The sequence below is a fragment of the Cetorhinus maximus genome, chromosome 2 (genome assembly GCF_964194155.1).
Source record: "Cetorhinus maximus chromosome 2, sCetMax3.hap1.1, whole genome shotgun sequence".
Classification (NCBI taxonomy): Eukaryota; Metazoa; Chordata; class Chondrichthyes; order Lamniformes; family Cetorhinidae; genus Cetorhinus; species Cetorhinus maximus.
In genome coordinates, this window is record NC_135880.1 from 35,338,116 (window position 1) to 35,364,426 (window position 26,311).

Consider the following 26,311-nt stretch of genomic DNA (forward strand, 5'->3'; position numbering starts at 1 on the left):
TATACTTTAAAGGTGTTCGTTGCAAAGCGCTTTGGGCTGGTGAAAGGCGCTGATTTAAATGCCTACACTTGTACAGGCCAAGGGGACCCCCAAACCTTTATAAGGTAAAAATCCAACAGCATTTGCTGACGCCATGTGTCAGACGTCACTTGGTCCAGGCTCCAGCAAATATCTGCAAGCACAGGTGACAAAACCTCACCATTCCCAGGATGTGGACTGACTGAACTGTGAAGCTGCTTTGATTGACCGCACCAGATTGTGATTCTGGAGCTCGCGCGGTATGACCCCGCCCCCTCTCCTCATTGGACCGTTCCCAGCGTTCTTACCAACTTTCTCCTGCACCCCCCCCCCTACCGCAACACCGCCACCACCAACGCACGTGCTGTACGTGCGCTCTTGTCGCGACACACACAAGCTTTAACCCGGAAGTGCATATTAATCAGCGTCGCCATGGGAAACTTGTGGGGAAGTAAGATGGCGGCTAGTGGTCGGGTCATTCAGGTAAGAGTGGAGAGTGCGGCTTCTCCCGAGGCCTTTAGTCTTGGTCGCGTCGCACTTGTTTTACAGGGAAAACTGATCAGGCGTTAGCGGTTGTTAGAAGCAGCAGCAGTGGAGCTGCTACCAGCGGGGGTGTTCGTATCCTCCCCGAGTGTAACATTTTATTAAGGTCGTGTCCTTGTCGGTGAAGGGCCTCGCTCACTTATTGTCCAAGATCTACTAGCTTCTCCACTGGTCCGATCCAGCCCAATCCAGTCCAGTCCAGTCTGGTCTGCCGGTAGTTTCCGAGACCGAGAAAAAGGTGAATTTTGCAGCGAGCCCGAGCCTCAGAAGCCAGGTCGTTAACTCTGGGCCATTCACTGGAGGGCGATTGGGTTACATGGGGAACTGTCACCATCACCTTTGTACACATTGTCGATCAGTCGCACGTTTGCCAGTTCTACTGCCTGAACAGTACAATTTTGTAAAGACATGTTGTGGCTAATTATTCTGCTGCAGTAGATTCGATAATCCAATATTTAATCCAACTAATTAAATAAAAGAGATGCCAGGCGATGTGTTGTAGCTGCATGATGTGGGAGCTGGTGGACCCCATTGTGGTTCCTAGTGACCACACCTGTAGCAAATGTTGGTTGCTCGAGGAACTCCAGCTCAGAGTTGATGAGCTGGAGTCTGAGTTGCGGACACTGCAACTCATCAGGGAGGGGGAGAGTTACCTGGACACTGTTTCAGGAGACAGTCACACCCTTAAATTAACTACCTTAAATTTGGCCAGTGGTCAGGGACGGGAGGGTGTGACTGAGTGAGGCAGGTAGAGGGATCCAGGAAGTAGCACTGCAGGAGCCTCAGCCCTTGCCCTTATGCAACAGGTTTGAGATTCTTGCTCCCTGTGTGGACAAGAGTGGGTACTGTAGGGAGGATGAGCAAACTGCCCATAGCACTGTGGTACAGGGAGCCATTCAAGTGGGAGGAGAAAATAGAAATGTAGTTGTAATCAGGGATAGTACAGTTAGGGGAATAGATACTGTTCTCTGTAGCCAGGGTTGAGAGTCCCGAAGGCTGTGTTGCTTGCCTGGTGCCAGGGTTAAGGATATCTCATCTGGGCTGCAGAGGAACTTAGAGTTGGAGGGGAATGATCCAGTTGTCATGGTCCACGTAGGTACCAATGATATAGGTAGAAGAAGGAAAGAGGTTCTGCTGAGGGAATACAGGCAGCTAGGGGCTAAATTAAAAAGCAGAATTAAAAAGATGGTAATCTCTGGATTACTACCTGAGCCACGAGCTAATTGGCACAGGGTCAACAAGATTAAAGAGGTAAATGCGTGGCTCAAAGATTGGTGTGGGAGAAGTGGGTTCGAGTACATGGGACATTGGCACCAGTACTGGGGAAAGAGGGAGCTATTCCGTTCGGACGGGCTCCACTTGAATCATGCTTGGACCGGTGTCCTGGCGAATCACATAACTAGGGTTGTGGATAGGGCTTTAAACTAAATAGTGGGGGGGGGGGGGGGGGGGTTCAGTTGCATGGAAATATAAAAAATCAAAGTTTAAGGAGAGGGTAAGAGTGCAGGTTAGTGACGAGGCTGATTGCTATCCAAAAGTGAAAGGAAGGGATAAAGTGTGTGAACGTCATATTGCACCAAATAATCATATAAGAGTAGGGAAAATTAACAATTGGGCAAACCTAAAGGCTTTGTATCTGAATGCATGTAGCATTCGGAATGAAACTAATGAGTTAACAGTGCAAATAGAGATAAATAGGTATGATTTGGTGGCGATTACTGAGACGTGGTTACAGGGAGAACGGGTTTGGGAGTTGAATATCCAAGGGTACTCAGTGTTTTATAAGGATAGGCAGGAAAGAAAAGGAGGTGGTATAGCTTTGTTAGTAAAGGAAGAGATCATTGCTATAGTGAGGAATGATATAGGCAGTGGAGAGCAATACGTAGAGTCAGTCTGGGTAGAAATAAGAAATAGCAAGAGAACGAAGTCTCTGGTGGGAGTAATCTATAGGTATCCAAGCAGTAGTTTAGCAGTAGGGCACAGTATAGACCAGGAAATACTGGGAGCATGTAAGAAAGGCACGGCAATAATCATGGGTGATTTTAATATGCATATAGACTGGACTAATCAAATTGGCAAGGGTAGCCTTGAGGGAGAGTTCATAGAGTGTATTAGAGATTGTTTCTTGGAGCAATATGTTGTGGAACCAACCAGCAAGCAGGCTATTCTGGATTTGGTTTTGTGTAATGAGATGGGATTAATTAATGATCTCATAGTAAAGGATCCTCTAGGGAAGAGTGATCGTAGCATGATAGAATTTCAAGTTCAGTTTGAGAGGGAGAAACTTGAGTCCCACACTAGTGTTCTGGAGTTAAACAAAGGTAACTACATAGGTATGAGGGCAGATTTGGCCCTAGTGGACTGGGCAGGAAGACTACAAGGTAGGACAGTTGATAAACAGTGGCAGATATTTAAAGAGATATTCAATTCCTCCCAAGTAAAATATATCCCAATGAGGAAGAAAGATGGTAAGAGGGGGAAAAGCATCCATGGCTAAGCAAGGAAGTTAAAGATAACTTAAAGGCAAAAACTAAGGCATATCAAATTGCAAAGGTTAGTGGCAGGCTGGAAGATTGGGAAAATTTTAAAGATCAACAAAGGGTTACTAAAAAAATAATAAAAAGAGCAAAGGTAAATTGAAAGAAAACTAGCGTAAAATGTAAAAGCTGATAGCAAAAGCTTCTACAAATATATAAAAGGAAAGAGAGTAGCTAAAGTGAATGTTGGTCCCTTGTAGGATTAGACTGGGGAGTTAATAGTGGGGAATGCAGAAACGGCAGAGACGCTTAATCAATATTTTGCCTCCGTTTTCACAGTGGAGGACACTAGTACCACTCCAATAGTAACAGGTAATGCAGAGGATATAGAGGAGGAACTTAGAACAATCACCCTCGCTAGAGAAAAAGTACTTAGCAAACTATTGGGATTAAAGGGTGACAAGTCCCCAGGACCTGATGGCCTACATCCCAGGATCTTAAAGGAAGTGGCAGCGGAGATGGTGGATGCATTGGCTCTAATATCCCAAAATTCCCTGGATCCTGGAAAGGTTCCAGTGGATTGGAAAAATGGTAATATAACGCCCTTATTCAAAAAGGGGGGGGAGGCAGAAAGTAGGAAACTATAGACCAGTTAGTTTAACGTCTGTTGTTGGGGAATTGTTGGAATCCATTATTAAGGAAGTAGTAATGGGGCATTTGGAAAGTCAAAATGCAATCCATCAGAGTCAGCATGGTTTTATGAAGAGTAAATCGTGTTTGACTAATTTGCTAGAGTTCTTTGAAGATGTGACAAGCAAAGTGGATAATGGGGATCCTGCAGATGTTGTATATCTGGACTTCCAGAAGGTCTTTGATAAGGTGCCACACAAAAAATTAATACACAAGATAAGATCACACGGAGTTAGGGGTAACATATTAGCTTGGATAGAGGATTGGCTAACCAACAGAAAGCAAAGAGTCAGGATAAATGGGTCTTTTTCTGGATGGCAAGCTGTAACTAGTGGGGTGCCACAGGGTTCGGTGCTTGGGCCCTGACTATTTACAATCTATATTAATGACTTGAATTCAGGGATAGAAGGTACTATAGCTAAATTTGCAGATGACACTAAAATAGGTGGGAAAGTAAGTTGCAATGAAGAAATAAGAAATTTACAAATGGACATGGACAGATTAGATGAATGGGCCAAAATTTGGCAGATGGAGTTTAACGTGTGAGGTTATCCATTTTGGTCTGAAGAATAAAAAGGTGACTTATTATTTAAATGGAGAGAAACTTCAGAATGCTTCAGTGCAGAGGGATCTGGGTGTCCTCGTGCATAAATCGCTGCAAGCTAGTATGCAGGTACAGCAGGTAATAAGGCAAATGGAATTTTGGCACTTATTGCTAAAGGAATAGAGTATAAAAATAGGGAAGTGTTGTTGCAACTGTACAAGGCATTGGTGAGACCGCACCTGGAGTACTGTGCACGGTTTTGGCCCCTTTCCTTGAAGGATGAAGTTGCACTGGAGGCGGTTCAGAGGAGGTTCACTAGATTGATTCCAGAGATGCGGGACTTGTCTTTATGAGGAGAGATTGAGCAGTTTAGGCCTATACTCACTAGAGTTTAGAAGGATGAGAGGAGATCTAATTGAGGTATATAAGATGCTAAAGGGGATAGACAAAGTAGACGTGGAGTGGATGTTTCCCCTTGTGGGGCATTCTAGAATGAGAGGCCATAGTTTTAGGCTAAAGGGTGGTAGATTTAACTACGAGATGAGGAGGAATTACTTTTCTCAAAGGGTCGTGTATCTGTGGAATTCACTACCTCAGAGTGCAGTGGATGCCGGGATGCTGAATAAATTTAAGGAGGAGATAGACAGATTTTTAATTAGTAATAGGTTGAAAGGTTATGGGGAGAGGGCGAGAAATTGGAATTGAGGCCGAAATGAGATCAGCCATGATCATAATGAATGGCGGGGCAGGCTGGAAGGGCTGAATTGCCTACTCCTGCTCCTAGTTCTTATGTTCTTATTCATACGGTGCCAATTAGCGATCACAAGAATTGATTTGCGAGTGGAATTTGGCGTTCTTAATTGGGATGTGATGTAAAAACAAAGTTTTGGAAAACTCGGGTGTGGCCACATCATTTTCGGAAGAAGATTCATTCGAGAGTCTGCACAGGTGCCGCCAGACCTGAGTTTTTCCAGCACTTTGCAAATGTTGGAAATCCGAAATACAAAGTGTTTTGCATTTATTTAAACTCCACTCCAGAGCATTGAGGACATTATCCTGGCGGAGCAGGCTCGAGGGGCCGAATGGCCTACCTCTCCTATTTCATATGTTCGTAATCCAGGCTGACACTTCAATGCAATGCTGCACTGTTGGAGGTGCAGTCTTTAAACTGGGCCCTGTCTGCCCCCTCAGATGGATGTAAACAATCCCATGGCTCCATTCGAGAAGAGTAGGCGTTCTCTTGGTGTTTGAGCCTATATTTAGTCTTGAATCAGCATCACTAAAACAAATTATCTGATTACAATTTCTACTGAATAGAGGAGCTTGCTGGATGTAAATTTGCTACCACATTTACAACTGTGCTCTTCAAAGGTACTTAATTGTCTTTAGAGGCTGGAGGTCATGAAAGTTGCTATTTAAATGCAAGTGCTTTCCTTCCACTGAGCTTCAGATAAATGTATTTCCTACAGAAACAGAACAGAAACTCATTGTGGTTTTCTAATTAGCCAAACTGGAAACCATAGCATTTGTTTCTGTATGTAACAAGGTGTTCTGCTGATAAAAAACAATGTGCTGTACATAGCCCCAAGGCAAAGTGAGCCAGATTAAGCTTTTACCATGTCATTTATATTCAGACAAAATTGATACCCGTATCTACCTATTTTTATTTACCCTCCTGCTGGTTTCTTTTACTTCATTGCTTATTCATTTTAAATTTTCACCCAGCATAGAGCTGGTACCAGTCATAAATTTCTTCAGGTGTTAGCTGTGGCTGAGTCAGTAGCGCACTCAACTCTTGAGTCAGAGGATTGTGGGTTCAGGTCCCATTCAGGTTTTGAGTGCAAAAATCCAAAAGGCTGATACTCCAGTGCAGTACTAAGGGAATACCTCCATGGAGGTGCCAACTTTCACTTCAGAAGTCAAATTGAAGCCTTATTTGCTGCAGGCACCCACCTCCGCCCCTTCCCCTCCACTGGGGCCTTTAGGGGGTCTCAAAAGATCCTATGAGACTATTTTGAAGAAGAGCTGGGTTATCCTTGATGCCATAGTTAACATTAATCCTGTAATCAACATCACAAAAATACTATATGGTTGTTATCGTATTACTGTTTTTCAGAGTTTGCTGTGTGCAAATTGGCCACTGCGATTCCCATATTACAACAGTGACTACACTTCACTTCAGAAGTACTTCATTAGCTATAAAGCACTTTGGGACATCCAGTGGCCGTGAAAGGCATTATACACGCATGTCTTCCTTTCATATCAATCTGCCAGTGCACCTCGAACATTTCTAGCCAGTTGAATGCTTAAAGACCCTGCAAACTTTCTTCCTCCCTGAAGAATTTGTACTATTACTGGGTGATTTACATGAATTTGGATTTCCTCACATCAGTGGGCAGTAGGTAACGGAAGTTTCTCCTCATTGTTTGGAATTCCTGACACAGTTCTCCAAGGCCACAGCCAATCATCCTTTCAACTACAGCAGGTTTTAGGAATTCCACAAAAGTAATAGCTATTACTTGTGTTCCATTAGCAATATCATGTTATATCAAGCTTCTCCCATCAAACAGGTTCACTAAAGCCTTCTATCTATGTAGCAGATGTTGAAATTCATGGGAGGGGTGTTTCAGCCCCACGGATGTAGGAAGCCGGTTTTAAATACATTTTTTTCCCTTCATTCTTCAGGAACCAGTCCAAAGCTATTGTCAGCTCTGGATGGCTTGCATCCTTTTCTCTTTTCCAGCCCAATAATCTTAATTCCTGAGCTGATTTATGGTGAAGGATACCCTGGAGATTCCTCCCTCTAACCAAAGATAGGGGAAGCTTCCAATCTTTTAAAAAAAAATCCTTACAAACTTGGTCTCTTCTATCTGAGCGTGAGCTCCCACCAGCATTCTGCGTGGTGAAGGCTTGCCCTCGTCGCTTTCTCTAAGGTGTCTGCAGACTGACTGCATCTGAGTTTCAGGGTATCTTAGAAAAACCTGCATCCTGATCTTACAATGGCTTCCTGTGGACTATTCCTTCCTAAAGCCCATGGCACATGAATTATATGGGCCTTGTATGCAGGTAAAAATGCCATTTGGCTTTTCTGGGGAGGCGGTGGCATAGTGGGAATGTCACTAGATTAGTAATCCAGAGACCCAGGGTAATGCTCAGGTGACCCAGATTCGAATCTCATCATGACAGATGGTGGAATTTGAATTCAATAAAATATCTGAAATTAAGAGTCTAATGATGATCGTGAAACCATGTTGATTGTTGTAAAAACATGTCTGGTTCACCAATGTCCTTTAGGGAAGGAAATCTGCCGTCCTTACCTGGCCTGGCCTACGTGTGACTCCATACCATCAACAATGTGGCTGACTCTTAAAATGCCTTCTGAAATGGCCTAGCAAACCACTCAGTTGTATCAAACCACTTAAAAACAAGTCAAGGAGGAAGTGAAACCAGGCGGACCACCTTGTATCGACCTAGGCATCGGAAATTACAATGGCAAACTCGGCCCTGACGACCCTGCAGAGTCCTCCTTACCAACATCTAGAGGCTTGTGCCAAAATTGGGAGAACTGTCTCTCAGATTAGTCACTAGACATAGTCATACTCATGGAATCATACCTTACAGATAATGTCCCAGAAGCCACCATCACCATCCTTAGGTATGTCCTGTCTCACCAGCAGGACAGACCCAGCAGACGAGGTAGCACAGTGATATATAGTCAGGAGGGAGTTGCCCTGGGAGTCCTCAACATCGACTCCAGACCCCATGAAGTCTCATGGCATCAGGTCAAATATGGGCAAGGAAACCTGCTGATTGCTACATACGGTCCCCTGTCAGCTGATGAGTCATTCTCCATGTTGAACACCATCTGGAGGAAGCACTGAGGATGGTAAGGGCACAGAATGTACTCCGAATGGGGGACTTCAATGTACATCACCAGGAGTGGCTCGATAGCACCACCACAGACAGGGCTGGCTGAGTCCTAAAAGACATAGCTGTTATACTGGGCCTGCGGCAGGTGGTGAGGGAACCAACAAGAGGGAAAAACATATTTGACCTCATCCTCACCAACCTGTCTGCCTCAGATGCATCTGCCCATGACAGTATTGGTGGGAGCGACCACTGCACAGTCCTTGTGGAGAAGTACTGTCTTCCCCTTAAGGATACCCTCCATTGCATTATGTGGTGTTACCACCGTACTAAATGGGATACACTTTGAACAGATCTAGCAACTCAACTGGGCATTTACAGAGATACTGAGCCATCAACAGCAGAATTGTACTCGATCACAATCTGTAACCTCATGGCCTGGCATATCCCTCACTCTATCATTAGCACTAAGCCAGGGGATCAGCCCTAGTTCAATGAAGAGTGCAGAGGGCATGCCAGGAGCAGTACCAGGCATACCTAAAAATGAGGTGTCAACCTGGTGAAGCTATAAAACAGGACTACTTGCGTGCCAAACAGCATAAGCAGCAAGTGATAGAGCCAAGTGATTCCACAGCCAAAAGATCAGATCTAAGCTCTGCAGTCCTGTCACATCCAGTCTAGAATGGTGGTGGATAATTAACAGTTCACTGGAGGAGGAGGCTCCACAAATATCCCCATCCTCAAATGATGGGGGAGCCCAGCACATCAGTGCAAAGGATAAAGCTGAAGCATTTGGAACAATCTTCGGCCAGAAGTGCAGAGTGGATGATCCGTCTTACCTCTTCCAGAGCTTCCCAGCATCACAGATGCCAAGCTTCAACCAATTCGATTCACTCCATATGATGTCAAGAAATGGCTGAAGGCACAGGATACTGCAGAGGCTATGGGTTTTACCAATATTCTGGCACAAGTAACTCACCACCTGACTCCCCAAAGCTGTCCTCAATCTACAAAGCTGAGTGCAGTATGTACCATCTACAAGATGCACTGCAGGAACTCACCAAGCCTCCTTAGACAGCACCTTTCAAACCCATGACCACTATCATCTAGAAGGACATGGGCAGCAGATAGATGGGAACACCACCACCTGGAAGCTCCCCTCCAAGCCTCTCACCATACTGACTTGGAAATATTGCTGTTCCTTCACTGTTCCTGGGTCAAAATCCTGGATCTGCCTCCCCTAACAGCACTCTGGCTGCACCTACACAACATGGACTGCAGTGGTTCAAGAAGGCAGAAGACCACCTTCTCAAGGGCAATTAGAGATGGGCAACAAAATGCTGGCCCAGCCAGCGAAGCCCACATCCCATGAATGAATAAAACGTCTCCCAATTCCATTCTATCTTGGTTATACTTTAAACTCAATTTAATTCCACTTATAAAACCTGACATTTCTAACACCTCCCTGTGACACTTGGAGGTTAAGAGTCTATGCAGAGTCAGCACAGAGATACTACTGCCGTTGTCTACAGATGTGAATATCTTGCACCTTCTTCCCAGAAGACAACTGGTGTGCCCCCACCCCCCCCCTTCCCCCGCCAAAATCTTAACCTTTAATTACCAAGCATGTTGTTGGGCAGGATTCAGAGCATGTTACGTGACCTTCATTCCTCCCTTTTACCCTAAATTAAAGATACAGTCCCAAAACATAACCAACTTCTAAACTTGATATTTGTAACACTTGAAAAGTTTTATTTTGGTAAAGATTACTTAAATATTTGTATAATGTAAACACTGCTATATGGGGGGGAAAAAGACCACAATAGAAAGCAAATTAGGCGGGCCATCTTGGTACTTGCATGGTACCATTCAGTGATGATAAGAGTTCTTGATTAATCATGGCAATCAAACTCTATCGATTAGTCTCCTACAGACCCAGACATGAGGTGAGGAAAACTCCCAGTGGTGGGAAGCTTTGGGAACCAAATGTCTAATGTTACTTTATCCTCCCAAACATGCTGCATTTAGCATGTCATGTCTCAGATTAGTCATATACTACAGTATATCCCCAAATATTTTCTCCAAGAGGTTTTTCTAATTTGCGTTTGACTGAATCAGTACTGATTCTGTTGCCTTTTTGGCTCATTCCACAGATATATCACTCATTGAAATAATACTTCTGTAGATTAATTTTCAATTTTCCCTCTTTGGCTGTGTCTTCTGATTCTACTGTTCTGGATAAGGTGAAATTTGTTTACAATCCTACAAAGCAAACATTATCACCTTTCAGCTTTCTTTTTTCTGATGAGAACATAATTTTAAGAATTTGTAACCTCAACTGAGTTCTCACTTTTTAAATAGAGGCTTTTGTGGCAAGGCTTAAAAGTCACTAGTAATGTCTGTGAATTCCTATTTAAAAGTTGAGAAGTATTTATTCAGTTTAGATTTCTTCCCACAAATCTTGAGTTGATGAATCTGTTATGAAATTATTTCATATACTTAACACTATGAAAAATATTAACTTAATATTATCAATTAATATTTTAATGACTGATTGCTCAAGGCAGTGCCCTGAGCAATCAGGGTCAAGCTGCCTGATTTAAATTTCAAACAATGTTTGGCAGTTAATTGTCAGTCACCATCACTGCATTCTCCATGGCAACGCCTCTACCAATCAGAGTCCACTTTGAATCAGTCGGCACTCTTATTTAGTATAAATTGTCGTATTCCCTTTATTGGTGGTATTGCGAAGTGTCCTGATGAGTGCAAGACTAAAAGCTTTGACATGTCTCTCTTTTTCGGCAATACTCAAATTTTAATATCTGTACATTTCAATATTCGTTCACGTGGTATAGATGCATTAATGTTAGAGATTTGATTAACTTTCCAAACGCAAAATCTTTTAAATGTGCACCAGTGAAGGAAGATGATGCAAATTCTTAAATGTCATGAGCAACACTAATGAAGATTGAGTTACAAGACAGACCATGTAAGATATGTAATTTTTTTCCCTCCAATTTCTTCTAGATTGTGAAACCACATCAACAGTTAATTAGGTTCCCAGATAGAAAAGCTTTCCCTCACCCCAATGGTAAGTGGATTTCAATTAAATTTTCAATTCTTCGTTTATTGCCATGGGGTTGAAAACAGTATTGACTTTATTACCCCGTGGGATACAATTTTGAGATTCTTCTTTATTGTTGTATTTACATAACATTTTTAATGTCTCAAGGCATGTCACAGGCGCGTAAGCAGATAAAAGTTGACACCGAGCCAATGGAGGAGATATTAGGATGGGTGACTAAAAGCTTAATTAGAGGAGATTTTGAGCAGGGTCTTAAAGGTGCAGAGGTTGAGGGAGGGAATTCCAGAGCTGAGGCCCAAATGGCTGGTTGCATGGCTGCCAATGGGTTTTCTTCTTCTTATCATGTCCACAGACAGTCTATACATGGCCCAGCCAGAACTGGACACATTTTTGCACCTTGTTGTTGAATTCGGCTAGATCTGCAACAATGCAGGGTTCCTCTAGCGATAGACGTTGCAGGAGATGTTGCATAGTCTGTGGCTCGGTTCCACATTCACAAGTTGTCGGGCAGGTTGTTTATCCCCATTTGCTTAGTGACACCTTTGAATGACCTACACCAGTCCTAAGTCTGTTAAAGGGTAATGCCAATGGGTAAGGCAGAGGAAGTTGGGGATGCACAAAAGGCCAAAGTTGGAGGAACAGGGTTTTCCGATGGTTGAAGGAGGTTAGAGATGAGGTGAGGGGCAATGCCATGGTGTGATTTGAGGATGCAAACTTTAATATTAAGGCATTGGTGGAATGAGAGCCAATGTACGTCACTAAGCACAGGAGTGATGGGTGAGTGAGACTTGATGTGGACAGTGGAGCTTTGGATGAGATCAAGTTTATGGACAGTGTAAGATGGGATGCTGGCCAGGAGCTAACAAAAGCATGGATGAGTATTTCAGTCGGGGATAAGCTGCGGCAAGGGTGGAGACCTCAACATTTAAGAGGTAGAAGTAGATGATTTTTGTGATGGATATTTACAATAAATTGAACAATGCTACTTATTTATCATTACACTTGGTCATATTCCAGATTAGAATAGAACAACTGCTTACAGGAACTGACCAGTCAACAAATGTAACCTCAACAGAGTGCAGTATAGGAAGTGTTATTTACTACATTTTGTCATTTACTCTTAATGGATGTTGCACAAAACAATATGTAAATATATTTTGTTATACTATCCATAGTAAGATTTAAAAGTGCAAATTTGTTTCATTCTTGGAAAATTGTAGAGCCCTAATCATGGATATTAAGATGTTTTGTTATTAGGTATGAACATCCTACTGTCTCAAGCTGTTGGTGTCTGAGGTTCTAAATTCAAAACATAAGCCCTAAAGAATGGGAAGCAGTATGATTATGAAATAAGCATAACAGGCATATGAGGTGCTGTTGAAGAAGTTTGGTGAGTTGCTGCAGATTATAGATGGCACACATTGGCATCCTAGCCAACACCTTAAACCTTAACTCCCTTTATCACTGCTGCACTTTTGCTTTTTTATTCTTCCATGGGATGAGTGTCGCTGACCATCCTTAATTGCTCTGGAGAAGGTGGTGGGGAGCCATCTTCTTGAACTGCTACAGTCTATCTGATGTAGGTACGGCCACAGTGCTATTAGAAATGGAGTTCCAGCATTTTGATCCAGGAACAGTGAAGGAATATAGATCTGAGTCATGGTGGTGTGTGACTTGGAGAGGAACTTCCAGGTGCTGACGTTCCCATGCTTCTGCTGCCCTTGTCCTTCCATGTAATAGGGGGTCACAGGTTCGGAAGTTGCTTTCGAAGGAGGCTTGGTGAGTTGCTGCAGTGTATCTTGTATATGGTGCACACTCTTACCACTATCAGTACTGGAGGGAGTAATTGTTTAAGGTTGTAGATGGCGTACTGATCAAGCAGGCTGCTTTGTCCTGGATTGTGCCAAGCTGCTTAAGTGGTGTTGAGTGGATCCATATTCATCCAGGCAAGTGGAGATATTCCATCACACTCTGACTTGTGCCTTGTAGATGTTGGATAGGCTTTGGGGAATCAAAGTGAATACATGTGCAGATTTTCTAGCCTCTGATCTGCTTTTGCAACCACAGTATTTATATGGCTGGGCCAGTTTGGTTTCTGATCAATGGTAACCCCTAAGATGTTGATAATGGGAGATTTGGTGATGGTAATGTCATTGAATGTCAAGCAGCGATGGTTAGATTCTCTCTTGTTGGAGATGGTGGTTATCTGGCACTTGTGTGGCATGAATGTTACTGGCACTTATCAGCCCGAGCCTGAATGATGTCCAGGCCTTGCTGCATAAGGACATGGACTGCTTCAGTATCTGAGGAGTTGTGAATGGTGCTGAACATTGTGCAATCGTTAGCGAACATCCCCACTTCTGCCTTACAGTGGAAGGAAGGTCATTGAAGCAGCCTATGAAAGAATTTTTTAATAAATAATAATAGGATACTACCCGGAGATTCTCCTGCAGCACTGCCCTGGGACTGAGAGATGTTTAGCCTCCAACAACCACAACTGTCTTCCTTTGTGTCAGGTATGACTCCAACCAGTATTCTGGTGAGTTGTATATCTAGGGCAGTAAAGAGGGCTTTAAACTAAATGATGCGGGGGTGGGGATCATGTGAGGGGAGATGTGGTAAATTAAAGAGAGAGGACAAGGCATTAGAGCAGGGTAGCAATATGGGTAATAACCAGAATGTGTTAGAAAGGGACAGAGCGTGCAGACCTAAGACTACCCCAGCAGATAAGGCCAGAGTTTGTAAGAATGTTAAAATGGCAATTGTAAAAGTTCTGTATCTGAGTGCACACAGCATTCATAACAAAATGGATGAATTAATAGCACAAATAGACATAAATATGTATGACCTGATAGCCATTTCAGGACGTGGTTGCAAGCAGATCAAGGCTGGGGTCTAAATATTCAAGGATATTTGACATTTGGGAAGGACCAGGTACTAGGAAATGATGATGGGGGTGGGGTAGCTCCATTAATTAAGTAAGACTGTGCAGTATTGAAAGATAACGTGAGTTCAGACGATCTAGATGTAGAATCAGTTTGGGTAGCGATAAGAAATAACAGGGTAAGAAGTCACTGTTGGAGTAGCTTATAGGCCCCCTAACAGCTACATTGTAAAGCAGTCTATACAGGTAGAAATAATGGGGGGCCTTGTAAGAAAGATTTGCAATAATCATGGGTGATTTTAATTTTCATATAGATTAAACATATAGATTGGCAAAGTAGCCTGAGGATTAGTTCATAGTATATTCAGGACAATTTCTGAGAGCAGTACATTCTAATGCCAACCAGGCAACAGGCTATTTTAGACCTGGTAATGTGCAATGAAACAGGATTAGTTAATGGTCTCTAGGTAACAGTGATCATAACATGATAGAATTTCAGTTTCAGGGTAAGAAGTGTGGGTCTCGTACTAGTGCCTTAAATTTAAAGGCAAGTTCAAGACAAAGCTGGCTAAAGTGAATTGGGAAATTAAGTTAAAGGGTAGGTCAGTAGAGATGCGGTGGCAGACATTTAAAGAGATTTCACAACACTCAGCAAAGATATATTCCTTTTTAAGGAAGAAAGACCTGTATGTGAGAGATGCACCATCTGTGGCTAACTAAGGAAGCTAAGGATAGTATCAAATTGAAAGAGAGATTGCACAATACTGTGAAGATTAGTGGTTGGTTAGAAGATTGGACAGATTTTAGAAACCAGGAAAGAATGACTAATAAAAATGAGGGGGAAATTAGTAAGAGAAAGCTAGCTAGCAATATAAAAACAGATAGTAAGAATTTCTAAGTATTTAAAAAGGAAAAGAGTAACAAAAGTGAACGTTAATCCCTTAGAGGGTGAGACTTGGGAATTAATGGGAAACAAGGAAATGGTGGAAACGTTGAACTGTAGAAGACACAAAATCCCAAAAATACTTGAAAATCAAGAGCTGAAAGGGAGGAAGAAACTTAAAACAATCACAATCGCAAGAGAAAAAGTACTGGGAAAATTTAGAACTAAAGGCTGACAAGCACCCTGGACCTGTTGGCCTGCATCCTAGGGTCTTAAAAGAAGTGGCTGCTGAGATAGTAAATGCATTAGTTGTGATCTTCCAAAATTCCCTAGGTTCGGGAAATTTCCCAGTGGATTGGAAAATTACAAATGTAACACCACTTCAAGAAAGGAGGGAGACAAAGCAGGAAATAATAGATGTTAGGGTAACTGGTGAGAAGGAGGTCAATTAGATTTTTCCCTCTTGGTTCCCTCACCACCTACCACAGGCTCTGACTAGTAGGAGATGTCCTTCAGCACTTGGTCATCACAGTCAGTAGTGGTGCTACCGAGCCACCCTTGGTGATGGACATTGATTCAAAACCCTGGAACCTTCCTAACTGCACTGTGGGTGTACCAACACCACATGGACTGCAGCAGTTCAACAAGGCAGCTCGCCACCACCTTGAGGGCAATTCGGGATGGGCAATAAATACTGGCTTGGCCAGCAACATCCATATCCCATATGTGATTTAAAAAGTCTCCTACTTGGAGCACATTCTGTACCCTTGCCACCTTCGGTGCTTCTTTCAAGTGGTGTTCAACATGGAGGAGTACTGATTCATCAGCTGAGGGAGAGGGGTGGTGGTGTTGGTGTAGGTGGTAATCAGCAGGAGGTTTCCTTTCCCATCCTTGACCCGAGGCTTCATGGGACCCGGAGTCAATGTTGAGGACTCCCAGTGAAACTCCTTTCCAGATTTCACCATCTGCCATGGTGGGATTCGAACCCAGGGTAATGCTCTGGGAACTGGGTTCGAATCCCGCCACAGCAGATGGTGAAATTTGAATTCCTAAAACTCTTGAATTACAAGACTGCCTGGCATTGACCTAGGGCTTCACTGTTGCTGGGTCAAAATCCTGGATCTCCCTCTTTAACAGCACTGTGGGTGTACCTACGTGGACTGCAGAGGTTCAAGGTCACCACCACCTTCTTCTCCAAGGGCAGTTAGGAATGGGCACTAAATGTTGTCCTAGCCAGCGATGCCCACATCCTATGAATGAATAAAAAAGAACTGTATACTACTGTGCCACCACTCTGATGGGTCTGTTCTGCTGGTGGAACAGGTCATAGCCAGGGATGATGGAGAAGTCTAGGACATTGACTGTAAGGTATGATTTGGTGAATATAAATGTCAGGCTATTGCTTGACTTGTCTAGGACAGCTCTGCTAATTTTAGCACAGGCTCCCAGATATTGGTAAGGAGGCACGATAGGGCTGGGTGTGCTGTTTGTTGTTCTGGATGCTTAGGCTGATGCTGGGTGGTGCTTCTGGTTTCATTCCTAGCAATTTTCCTGTAGTGACTTGATACAACTGAGTGGTTTGCTAGGCCATTGCCGAGGACAGCCAAAAGTCGACCACGTTGGGGTAGGTCTGGAGTCGCATGTAGGCCAGACCAGGTAAGGATGGCAGATTCCCTTCCCTAATTGGCATTGGTGAGCCAAACAATGTGGTAGTTTCATAGTCACCATTACTGAGACTAGTTTTTATATCCAAATTTATTAACTATTGACTTTAAATTCCACCAGTTGCCGTGGTGGGATTTGAACTGGTGTCCCCAGAGCATTAGCCTGGGCCTCGGTTACTAATCCAGTAACATTACCACTGCACTGCCACCATCCCAATCAAGTGGGCTGCATTGTCCTTGATGCTGTTGAGCATCTTGAGTGTTGGAACTGCAAGTAGAATGTGTTACGTCACGCTCTTGACCTGCGTCCTGTATGTGACAGGCTTTGGAGATAGATGAGTCACTTGTTGCATAATTCCCAGCTTCTGCCTGGCTCTTTTATTCACTGTATTTGTATGGCTAGTCAGTTCAGTTTCTGGTCATTTCCTGGTCAATGAGGGAATTCAATAATGGTAATCCTGTTAGATGTCAAAGGGAGGTAATTAGACACTCTCTTATTGGCAGTAGCTGTTGCCTGGCATTTGTGTGGCATGGATGTTACTTGACACTTATCAGCCCATACCTGAATATTGCCTACATCTTGCTACATGCAGACATGGACTGCTTCATATTTTAAGAGTTGTGAATAGCACATGCATGCTGTACAGTGTGCATTCTTTCATTATAATGTAGTTTCAACAAAATTTTAAATTTTTGTATTCGCTTTATAGTGTATGAAGTTCTCAAATCGATGAATCATCAGGTACTGCCAAATTCAATCCAGGGACGGCAACCAACATCACCAAGCTCAGTCTCTGTACCTGTTAGCCAACTGTCTGGTCCACGTGACACTGTAGAAATAGTAACATCTCTACCACAGAAATACAGAAGGCAACCAGTGCCAGTAGAAGAAATGGAGTACATTCAGGTGAGTCTGCACCATCTTGATGAAATGTTACTTTTCTGGTGCAAGTTTCACTTGAGTATATAGCCCAAAGCTTAGAAAATGTGGGTATGTTCGGGGGCAGGGGGAGCAGGCAGGGATTAATCCTTGCCTAAATGGTGAGAACTGTGGCTCTGCTGACACTGTGCCTTGGGCCTGAACTTCAGTAAGCTGCAGAAAGCAACAGGCAACTCACTGAAATGCTATCTAAGATCAGGCTGTTGCAAATTCAAGCGAATAAGTGAATATTTTGTACAGTTTTAGATTCCATATTAAGGAAGGAAATAATTGCATTGGAGACACTACAGCAAAGGTCACTAGATTGGTCACCTTGGCTGAGAGTTGTCCAGTGATGAGAGGCTGAGTAAACTGGGCCTATGTTCTCTTGAGTTTAGCAAAATGAGAGGTGATCTAATTGAAACATACAAGATTGTCAAGGGGCTTGAGAGGGTAGACAAAGTGGTTTCTGCTGGCTGGGGATCCTAGAACATGGGGTTACAGTCTCAGAATAAGGGGTCAATCATTTAGGATTGGGATAAGGAGAAATTTCTTCAATCAAAGGGTTGTGAATATTTGGAATTCTCTATTCGAGTGTTGTGGATGCTTCATTGAATATATTTCTGGTTGGGATAGATATAGATAGATTTTTGGTCTTTCAGGGAATCGAGAGAAATAAGGAGCGGGTGGAAAAGTGGATTTGAAGCTCAAGAACAGCCATGATATTGAATGACAGAGCAGGCTTGAAGGGCTGTTTGGCCCACTCCTGTCTCTTATGTTCTTGTGGATAGCACTTGAGAAGGAACATAAAAGAATGTGTTGGAAGGATGGGGATGTGGGATTAGTCGGTATATACTCAATCTGTTCATCCTTTCCTGTAAACTTTGATATCCTTACTCTGGCCTACGTGCAACCATTTGTACAAAAGAAAGTCCCAGAGAGATCTTGGGGTCACACCACTATCCACATCCGACTAATCTGGGAAACAACCATTTACACTTCTATCCTCTCTGCTACATTCCCTGTATAACTGCCTCAGTCTCTTATCTGCCGTTTATCAAACTGACATCTCATCAAACTCTTGAAAATCATTGTATACAATACACAATGTATTACTTTATCTTTTATGATTTCATCACAAGGTTCAAATATTAGTCAGCATGGTCTGACCTTTATGTACCTGCTCTCCCTGATGTGATTCACTGCATATAATCTTTAGCTCTGTAGTGAAAGTAGCTTGCATCTGCGGAACAATTATGAAAATTTGAACTTGATAGGAAAATCAGTTGATATTGTTACACAAGTGGCTGAAAATAATTAAGATATCATTCATTGTAGCTTTTTAAATTGTCTTTACTTACCATATATATTGTAGATTTTATTCAACTTAATCATACTGAATTTGATTATGTTCACATTGACTTGTTCTGCTTTTCAACATTAAATTGCATTGACTTACTTATGCTTGCAAAGTAAAGCATCACATTTTTTGCCCTTTTTTGCTCACCTGGACTCTTCAAGCTCTAGCAGATTGCCTTTGACATAGGTACTCTACATCTATTTTAAACCTGCTTCAATGGCATGTGTTTTTGGCCTCCTACTCTGACTCTAGCACCATTTTGTTGGACTCTCCTATCTGATACCAATCTGCCAGTCTCCATTATCTGATCTAGAGTCAGGTAGGGGAAAATTGCAGTTTGGCACTGGAGTGGAAGAGGAGGCTTAAGAAAATAAATACATGTTGGATCAGGTTTCGGAATACCTCCCATCATATATGTAGAAAATATAGAGAGTTTGTCTGAACTAGAGTTAGGTTGAGGATCACTCGGAATGAAACGGAAATCTCAATATATCAACAATTTAAGCCAGGTCCCATGTCCTTTCATATTACAGTGAAGTCAATATATCAAATATTCCAAGTTCATAAACCAATCTAAAAATATATAATTTATTTTTCTCTAGAACTTATCAACATGGAATTTTACATATGTAGGATTACTTAGGATATATAGCACACAACAGGCCATTCAGCTTAACCAGTCCATTCTGGTTTTTATGCTCCTCTTGAACCTCCGCATCTCTACTCATCTAAATTTACCATCTTGATTATCTATTTCCTTCTCCCTTATGCTTGTTTACTTTCCCCTTAAATGTATCTATATTATTTGCTTCAGCCACTACCTCTGGTAGTGAATTCCACATTCTTAACTTCACCCAAAGAATGGCTCTTCTGACTATCTTATGTTAATTGTTGGTGACCTCTAGTTATGCCCTTCCCCACAAGAGGAAACATTCTCTGTATCCGCTCTGACAAAAACTTTCATAATTTTAAAGACTTCTGTTAGATCAGTCTTCTCTTTTCAAGAGAAAAGAAACCTAGCCTGTCGATCCAAGGAAGCAGTCCATGTCCAAATGCAGCAAGACCGGAACAATATCCAGGCTTGGGCTGACAAGTGGCAAGTAACATTCATGCCACACAAGTCCCAGGCAATGACCATCTCCAATGAGAGAATCTAAGAGAATGCCTTTTTGACATTCAATGGGGTTATCATCACTGAATCCCCTACATCTACATCCTGGAGATTACCATTGATGAAAAGCTGAACTGGAGCAGCAATACAAATGCTGTGGCTGCATGAGCAGGTCAGAGGCTTGGAATCCTGTGGCGAGTAAATCACCAGCTAACTCCCCAAACCCTGTCCACCATCTACAAGGTGCAACTCAGGAGTGTAATCGAATACTTTCCCACTTGTCTGGATGAGTGCAGCTCCCACAACACCATCCAGGATAAAGCAGCCTGCTTGATCGACACCCATCCACAAACATTCACTCCCTCTATCACCGACACACAGTGGCAGCAGTGTGTACCATCTACAAGATGCACTGCAGGAACTCACCAAGCCTTCTGACACTGCACCTTCCAAACTCATGACCTCTACCATCTAGAAGGGCATGGGCAGCAGACACATGGGAACACCAGCACTTGGAAGTTCTCCTCCAAGTCACTCACCATCCTGACTTAGAAATATATCGCCGTTCCTTCACTACAGCTGAGTCAAAATCCTGGAACTCCCTCCCTAACAGCACAGTGGGTGTACCTATACCACATGGACTGCAGAGGTTCAAGAAGGCAGCTCACCACCACCATCTCTGGCAATTAGGGATGTGGAATAAATGCTGGCCTACCACAGCAGCACCCACATCCCATGAATGAATTTAAAAATTAAAAAAAAATCCTTCCCTGATATGTACATCCACGCAGATCTAGTATCATTCTTAGAAATATTCTCTGCACCCTCTCCAGTGCTTCAATATCCTTTTTTAACTATGGTGACCACTACTGCACTGTGGAGTCTAACCAAGGTTCCTTACAGATTTAGCATAATTTCACTACTTTTTAATTCTACCCCTCTAGAAATAAAGCTTACTGCTTAGTTTACTATTTCATGGTATCACTAACCTATGTGCAACTTTGTGATTGGTGTATTTGTACTCCAAGATCCCTTTGTTCCTCCGTCCCACCTAGATTTGCAGCTTCCAAGTAATAAGTGACTTCCCTATTCTTCTTCTACCTTCGTATTTGTGTTGAACTTCATTAGCCAATTATTTCCCATTCTTCAAATTTATTAATGTCTTCCTGTAATTTGTTGCATTCCTTTTCGGGATTGAGTATCCCTCTCAACTTGGTGTCATCTGTAAATTTAGAAAATGTGTTTTGGATTCCAAAGTCCAAAACATTAATGTAAATTGTGAACAGCAGTCGTCCCAGCCTAGGTTCTTGCCGTGTGTGCTGCTGTGCAAGTGTGCAGCCAGCCCATCAAATGTCATGCACTTGATTATTAACACCATCCTTGTGGCATTTGGAGAGTAATCTGCTGCTTTGCTAATTGATGCTTCATGAAGCTATGACTCACGCAAGGCCAGATTTCCATTGGTGCCTGATCCTTTTCAATGTGGCAGACCAGGCCACGTGGCAACAGCTGATTGGCTGGCAGCTCACCCAATAATAGTGCAAGAACAAAGCTCTGGAAGCGGGAAATGGTCGAGAAAAGCTACCGCCAGTTGTTTGTCTGACTTGATGCAAACCAGTGAGTAGGACCCTGTGTTCTGTGGGCACAAGTTTGTTTCTGAGGCACAATTCACAATTTCAGGTTTGGTTGATATCCCAGAGGTGATGCAGCTGCTCACATTGGCTGGTAAGGATCCAGTGTGGACTGGGAACACGAGGATTTACAAAATCAGCTGTGCTCGAAAGAAAAGTGGTGAGTTGGGACTCTCCTGACTCGCTGGCCCTCCTGCTCACTGCCTTGCTGCTTCCCACGCACTTGCAACCTCGCTGTCACTGCTCCCTTCCTGCTCACTGTGGCAAGTGGGAGGGTCAGCAAGTCCGGAGAGGCAGTAAGTGGGAAGGTTCAGGGTGGAAGCGGGGAGTGACAAGACGGGAGGTAGGATAGAGTTGTAATTTCAAGGATTAAAAAATGTGAATTATTTTTGTGCCTCAATGCTAATGAAATATTTTGTTTCCTATGTCAAGAAAAGTATTTTATGCCACAAAAGGAATAGATGCATGTAATATTCTAAAAAGATACTGAATTTTGGAATGTCCATTTTGTTTGATTTTATATCAAATTAATATCTTAAGTGGTGCTCCTTATTATTTATCCCTTGTTTTGACATTATTGTCTTCCATTCTCTTTAATAAAAATGTTAAAAGTTATATTTTTTTGTTTCTAGCAGTGGTGCAAATCTGCACATTAGCTTGATGTTGGTGCATAGAATAAAATTAATTCCAAGCATGGAAAGAAAAAAATTAGGAGGAATATTGATCCCAGCGCTGGTGCATGTGGAACATCACTTCCCACTGTCTGCCACTCTGAATAACTACCCTTTATTCCAGTCTCTGCTTTCTGTCTTGAAGCCAGCTAGCCACTTGTCCCCGACTCCCTTTTCATTATTCATTAGTCTATTATGGGGCACCTTATTGAAGACCTTTTGAAAAATAAGTTTCATCTATTGTATTACTATTGTCTACTCTCTCTTACCACCTCAAAAACTTCAATAAGATTGGCCAAGCAAGATTTTCCATTTTGGAATTCTTGCTGTTCATTATTATATTTCTAATTTCTAGATGTTCTTCTATTCTCTCCTTGAGTAAGGATTCCATTATTTTTCCTCCCATCGATGTTTATCTGACTGGTCTATAATTCCTTGGACATGTTCTGCCCCATTCTTAAATATAGGAATTACATTAGCTATCCACCAGTCCTCTGGCACTGCACCTTTTTCTAATGAATTACTAAGTGTGTTATGTTATGACGTGGCAGATGGTGTGCCCGGCAGACCAAATCCACAAGGAAAACTTGGTCGTGCTATCACAATGGTTTTGCAATTTGTATTTATTAAGAGATGTGTGCACTGAATTCAGAAGTAATATGTCCACTAAGACCTTTTAGAGATTTAAAAAAAAATTAAAATATTTATTAACAGAATAAAAGCTGTCAAGCACATACATAAGACTACAATTACTACTAATAATTACTCTTAAAATTCCTAATTAACCTGGCCCTCAGTTACACTCCCTTTAAGGCAATGGTCCAAAATAGAGTTTGGATTTAAAACCGACTCAGCAAGTTAACACAATACCCTGGACACTGGAACCCCAAATGGCTTTTCCCCAACTCCAGCTTCGCAAGACAGCAGGCTTAAGCACAAATGCTGGAAGCTTCATTTAAGGCTATTTCACACACACTCCAGTTGGATCTTACATGGCCTTCTCTTTCCACTAGGCCTTTCAATCTCCTTTAAATATGTTTCTCGATTTTTAATATGTAAATTCTATTTTTCCATATGTCTTTGAAACTGTACCTTCCTCATGATATTAAAAACTTTCATGTTGCTACTGTTGCCAGTGACCTTTGGGGAAAAATAAACACATTCCTTAGCCTTATGTGGCTAGTTGTGAACAGACTAAGATCCCTTTGAAATCCAAATATCCCTTCATTTATCTAAAAATGTAGATTCCCTTCACACCTTACATGCTAAGCCAGCATCCATGTTTACTCATTAGCATGTCAGGCACCTAACTTCTTTTGATGATTTAAAGCTTGCAGTCTGTTTGACTACAAAATGTAATTAAATCACACGCACCCCACTATACTTACCCCATAAACTTACTTCGTAATAAACCAGGAAACATTATGAAAATTATTATACTTTCATCACAGTTACATCTTCCCTAAATTCTATTGAAATACGTGGATGCAATCCATCAAGATCAGGGCCTTTATCCTGAGTTTGTTTATTCAACACACCCCCTTTTTAATTTAAATGCACTTATTTCATTGAGGTAAGCAATGCCCTTTTTGCCTGTTCTAGCTCCCTTGTAAATTCAGCAGCAAGATAGCTATTTAATATTACTGCCATCTATCTATTGTTAGCCGCGGTATTATCCTTCCTATCTCTTAATTCCCATCACTGTCTTTTTCTATTATATTGATGTGCCTGTAAAATATTTTTCTATTTTGTTTCGTGCTCCTTGATAAATTAAGTTCATAGTTCCTATTTGCCTTCCTAATTGTTTTTTTGGACTTTTCTCTTAATCTCTACATATTCTCTCTTATCCTGTACTCCTCTGCTATCTGTCTTTTTCCTAACCAATTGTTCCTTTGTCTTTATTCTTCCTTGGTGTTCTCACCTGTGTTTAGTTTCTTTCCTATTAGGGGAATATACTTTCCTACAGTCTATTCAGTGAATTTTAGTGAAATATATGAATTTTAATGAACTCATATAAAATAGAGCACGAGGAGGCCATTTGGCTCACCATAACTGTAATTGGCCCTTTGTCTTATGCATATCTTAGTATGCCTTAATTGAGCATATTGTTGGATTATGTTTAACTTCACACTTATTACCAAATTTTTGTTTTACAGCGTGGAGGGCCAGAGTAAAATCAACTGCTGCTTTGTCATCCATCAATGGCTGTTTCTACTATTTGCTGTCAGATTTCCAAGCTATGGATACAATTGCAATCCTTTGAATACACTTTATATTGCTGTGCTAATTACATGTCTTCTGGCTGAATGGATGTACATCCCATAGTATTCAATAAACATTGAAAAGCTGTTGCCATTTTAAAAACCAGAAGCATCCTGGTGTATTTCCCAAAATAATGTTCATTGATTTTCATAGGAAAAATTTGGTGAAGTTAAACAGCATTTTGTATTTTATTTCTACGTGTTCTGTTCCTGGGAAAATTCATTAATATGTCTTGTGCAATTTTTTTAAGGCAATTTCTTCTATAAAAATATAATTCTAAATTATAATTTCAATATGTTGAATATAACTGATACTTAAGTACCCTTAATTGCAATATGAAATATAAGCTACACAAACATATGGTACTATTTTAATTTTTAAACTAGTAAAATTTCATACAATTGTTTCTAAGATCAGAACATTCAAAATACATGGTTCCCATAATGTGTATTGCTGTTTTCAAAAAATGCTATTGAGTCTACTAATTTGAGCCTATGGAATGATGTAATTCTGGCATATTGTCAGTACTCATTTTAAATGTAAAGTACACTGGCAGATTTAGGTGCATTCCTTTGCTTTTTTTTAAATAAAGGAGCTATCCACCTTTGTTTTCATTTCGGCAGTTACTAAAGATAATTTTAAACCAATTGTTGAAATAAGCATTGTGAATTGCAGTTTAACAGCAGAATGAAAAACTGCTTTCAATTGGGTGTTTTGTATTTTAAGTTAACCGTGAAGCACTACATTTATCACAAATATTTGTAGATCAGTGATTTGGCAAATGTAGGAAACTAGAAAATTATGTACATAAAATGTATCAATAAATGAAATTGTTAAAACATCTATTAGCTGAGTGCAAGGATTTTAATGGGGAGAATTACTATTGTACAGAAATATATGAATGTAAACTATTTCCACTTACCGTCATTTGCCTTTGTTCAAAATCATAATAAAAATTTAAGGAATTTAAATAAGGAATTAAACACCTGAATTTAATGTCTTGTTTACTTATTTATCAGTAAGCCTTTGTTTATATTCAATGATGTGGACACAAATTTGTGTATTGCTGAAAAAAAAAGTCTTAAGTTTTTCATCTTGCACTCATCAGCACACTTCACAAGAATACCAATATAAGGGGGAAAACAACAATTTATACTGTATGTGAAGAGTGTGCTGATTGGTTGGCAAGTGGACTCTGGTAGAGGTGTTGCCATGGGGAATACACCACTGATGGTGACTGACAGTTAACTGTCAAGTATTGTTTGAAATTTAAACCAGGCAGCTTGACCCTGATTGGCCCAGGCATTGCCCTGAGGAATGAGTCAGTGAATGGCTGTCACCTATTTTGTTTAGCTAAAACAGGTGCAACGTGTATACATGTTCTTTCTGTCTGCAAAGAACAGGACCCTTTATATTAATGTATAATAATATGTGCCATTTGGTGTGACGAAGGAAAGCAGGGATATGCAAGAGTATTTCATTTGCTGTAAAGCTCATTGGGATATCCTGAAGAAGTGTGCTATATAAATGCATGTACTTTCCTCTGTTCTCCTCACCTCAAACAATTTTGAGGAACCCCACCGTTGTAAACATAGCCCAATGTGTTCAAAATGGGTTTGAAATCTAATGTACTTTTTAAGATCATAATTCTTCACTCCAAACCTTTCCTTGAGGCTGGGAGCTCTGTGTCTACATTTTCAAT

At 41.5% G+C, this 26,311-nt stretch overlaps 1 protein-coding gene across 1 annotated transcript; it reads left to right on the forward strand.

Moving 5' to 3' along the window:
* The first annotated feature begins 417 nt into the window (after window positions 1–417).
* Window positions 418–25,605, forward strand: kgd4 (alpha-ketoglutarate dehydrogenase subunit 4). The gene is made up of 4 exons (XM_078563295.1): window positions 418–501; window positions 11,167–11,230; window positions 17,366–17,562; window positions 24,504–25,605. The coding sequence occupies exons 1-4, from the start codon at window positions 451–453 to the stop codon at window positions 24,519–24,521; spliced, it is 330 nt and encodes a 109-aa protein (XP_078419421.1). The 5' UTR covers window positions 418–450; the 3' UTR covers window positions 24,522–25,605.
* Window positions 25,606–26,311: the final 706 nt, after the last annotated feature.

Coding starts and splice junctions, on each gene's coding strand:
- kgd4 (XM_078563295.1), top strand. CDS start 451: ATGGGAAACTTGTGGGGAAGTAAGATGGCGGCTAGTGGTCGGGTCATT. Junction 502..11,166: donor CTAGTGGTCGGGTCATTCAG/GTAAGAGTGGAG, acceptor AATTTCTTCTAG/ATTGTGAAACCACATCAACA. Junction 11,231..17,365: donor AGCTTTCCCTCACCCCAATG/GTAAGTGGATTT, acceptor TTCGCTTTATAG/TGTATGAAGTTCTCAAATCG.